We start from the raw sequence: 3,133 nt of genomic DNA on the forward strand, positions 1-3,133 counted from the left end.
TCTCTCGGCGGCCTCCCTCTCTGCCGGCGGCCCCGGGGCTCCGCGGGCTCTGCAGCTCAGGGCTGTTCCGCAGTGCCCGCAGAAATATAGGAGACTAGCGCAGACCCCTAAAATAAAAGACAGAAAATGAAATAAAAGTTGTCCAGGCTAAAAACACTCGTCATTGATTGAATTATTTATTTTCTCTGGGGACTCCTGTAACCATTCATTTTTAATAGAGTCTAATTAAGAGTTCCCCAACGGGTTTTACTTCTGTAAATATTTCAGATGAGCTCGGGTTTCTAGGCAAATCCTTCAGAGCTAAAACCAACCGAGGCGCACGGTAACCCACTTCCCTCTCCGTCGGCCGGGAGAACCCAGCCGGGAGGAGAGGCAACAAGTGGCCGTGAGCTCGGAAAGCAGCAGCTCCAGTAGCACAGCGACGGCTTCCTGGCCAGGGTCCCGCTTTTCTTTAGAAGAAAATCAACTCGAAGGAGCGATCCCCCGTTCCCCAGCCAAAACACCCCAGGACGTGGCAGCTACAGCAAAGCAGGTCCCGGGCCCCTCGGGTGGACTGCGGCTGCTGCGGGGAGCCCGGGAGGGAGTCGCTGTCCCGCTCCGCGCTCCCCGGTGCCGCTGAGGGACCGGACCGCTCGCACAAACCGCCCGGACACTACGGACGTGCCTGATATAAAATTTATTGATCTCTCTTCGTTTGGAAGAAGAAAATGAGGAGTAGGGACAGGGAAGAAGTATTTCCATTACTTTTCTTTTCTTGGGGTGGGGGATCCAGTAGACAAAACTAAAACGTTTCTTCGTCCGATATGTCAAAACATGTTTCACAGTAAAATTCACAAACCAATTTACATAAGTATACAGCTTAAACAAAAACCCCAAGACACACAACTTACTATAAATAAAAAAAAAAAATAAAATGCTTTTGCGACCCGCACAGCTCTCTCCCACCTCCCCTTAAGAAACAAAACCCTAAAGTTAAAATATTGTGAAAGCTATGGATTGTGATAGAAACCAAGCGAGGCTTGGTAAGGTGGGAAGAACAAAACACTTAAGAAACCACAATGATAACGTGAACAACCGAGTTTAAAAACAAAAGCCCGCCCTTTTCTTTTATGTCATTGCAACGCTAGAAATCAAACTGGAAGATGCAAAAACTTTTAAGCGAATAAAACAGTGCCCAACCTAGCAGAAACCAGGGAAGGAAGTTGCCGTGGTTTGAACACTTCACAGCGGCTTCTAGGAGGCGGGAGTTGTGCTCTATTAAAATAACAGCTTGCTCAAATAATTTTCTGTACAAAAAAATAAAACAACAAACCAAAACCAACCAAACCAAAAAGACACAACTAACGGATTTCCTTTTTAAAATTTCTCCAAAGTTAGTATTAAGTCTGCTAAGCCGAACAACGCTGCCGTAGGTCCCGGTGTAGTCAGGGAGCGATGGTGGGGCTAGGGATTAAGACGGGAGCCGTCCGGAGCAGCCAAGTTTATATGTGAGTTAGTGGTACGGTACCATTCACGCCAGTCCCGGCACTCTGGTAGTGCTGGTGGACGCTGTGTAACCTGCTGCCCTGCAAGGCGGAAGGGTCTGTGGCATCCCCCCCCGGGGGCAGGTACATGCTGATCATATCCCGCAGGTCTCCCAGGCAGGCCCTCTGCGAGTGGGAAGTGATGGCAGGAGGCGGAGAGCTGGGCTCGGATTTCACCACCGAGCCCATGGAGCCCAGGCTCATGGCCGTAGACGGCTGCTGGCCGTAGGCTGCGGGGGACATGCTGTAGGTGGAGGCGGCGTTCATGTAGGTCTGGGCCGTGGACATCATGGGGCTATACTGCAGGCCCGTCATGTCGTAGCGGTGCATCTGCTGCAGCTGGGGGCTGTTCATGCCCGGGTGTTGGCTGTAGCCCAGTTGGTCTTGCATCAATGAATAAGCCCCGTTGGTCCAGCCGTTCATGTGGGCATAAGTGTCAATCCTCTGCCCCACCCCGACGGGACTGCTTACCGCGTTGCCCCCCCCCGGGGCCAGCAGATTGCCGGGCAGTGAGTATTTGTCCTTCTTCATCAAGGTCTTGGTCTTCCTTCGGGGCCGGTATTTGTAATCCGGATACTCCTTCATGTGCACGGCCCGCAGCCGCTTGGCCTCATCGATGAAGGGCCGCTTCTCGGCGTCGCTCAGCAGCTTCCAGTCGGCCCCGAGGCGCTTGCTGATCTCCGAGTTGTGCATCTTGGGGTTCTCCTGAGCCATCTTCCGCCGCTGGCCCCGCGACCACACCATGAAAGCGTTCATGGGGCGCTTCACCCGGTCCTGATCCGAGCCGGCTCCCGCTCCGTTGCTGGCCCCACCGCCTCCGCCGCTTTTACCGTTGCTCCCCGGAGCGGGGTTACCCCCGGCGCTGCCCGGCGTAGGCTGCGGCGTCTTGATCTCAGTCTCCAGCATGCTGTACATGCCCGGAGCCGGCAAGAGGTGCGCCAGGGTGGCAGGCAGGCGGGCACCAGGTCAGGGAGAGGAAGTCGAAAATAAGCAAACAAACAAAAAGAGGTGAAAGAACCTGCCTGGGCGGCTGCTGCGGCTGGCAGGAAGTTTCTGTGCCTGGCGGGTGGAGGCGCCGCTCCCAGAGGTGATGCTGCTGGAGCGGTTCGGTGCGGAGCAACTCCCGCGGGCAGCGCCAGGCGATGCGCGCCCCAGTCCCGGGGGTATTTGATTGACGGGCTATAAATGAGCGAGAGGCAGCCAATCAGCGAGCGGTTCCCGACAGCCCCGACGCCGGTAACCGACCAGCTGGGGGGCGGAGGGAGCCCAGAAGTTGGTGTTTCGGGGCTGCCGCGCCCCAGGCCCTGCACCTGTCCCCGGCTCTGGACGGGCGGCACAGGACGGGATGGAGCCGGGGCTGCGCGGTGCGGAGAGGCCGGTGGGGCTCCGGTAGCTGCCGGCTGCACCGCCGGGGAAGGAGCGGAGCCGGGGCTGCCCTCCGGGGCGCTGGGAGGAGAAGCAGGGCGGAGCACAGTGCCACAAGCGGGAGCCGCGCGTTCGCCTGGCACAAAGGGACTCGGGGCTCCCGGAGGGATGCACCGCCTTGTGCCAAACCCGAAGAAGCTGCCTGGAGGACGGAGCGAGAGCTCGCTGCACGAACACACTCCAGT

General features: G+C 57.1%; 1 protein-coding gene across 1 annotated transcript; it reads right to left on the reverse strand.

Moving 5' to 3' along the window:
- Positions 1 to 656: 656 nt before the first annotated feature.
- Positions 657 to 2,800, reverse strand: LOC133214082 (transcription factor SOX-3-like). Its single transcript, XM_061356765.1, has one exon. The coding sequence runs from the start codon at positions 2,436 to 2,438 to the stop codon at positions 1,482 to 1,484; it is 957 nt and encodes a 318-aa protein (XP_061212749.1). The 5' UTR covers positions 2,439 to 2,800; the 3' UTR covers positions 657 to 1,481.
- Positions 2,801 to 3,133: the final 333 nt, after the last annotated feature.

The sequence above is a fragment of the Neopsephotus bourkii genome, unplaced genomic scaffold (assembly GCF_033783945.1).
Source record: "Neopsephotus bourkii isolate Nb327-2 ecotype Australia unplaced genomic scaffold, CSIRO-AGI_Nbou_v1 NB_867, whole genome shotgun sequence".
Taxonomy (NCBI): Eukaryota; Metazoa; Chordata; class Aves; order Psittaciformes; family Psittacidae; genus Neopsephotus; species Neopsephotus bourkii.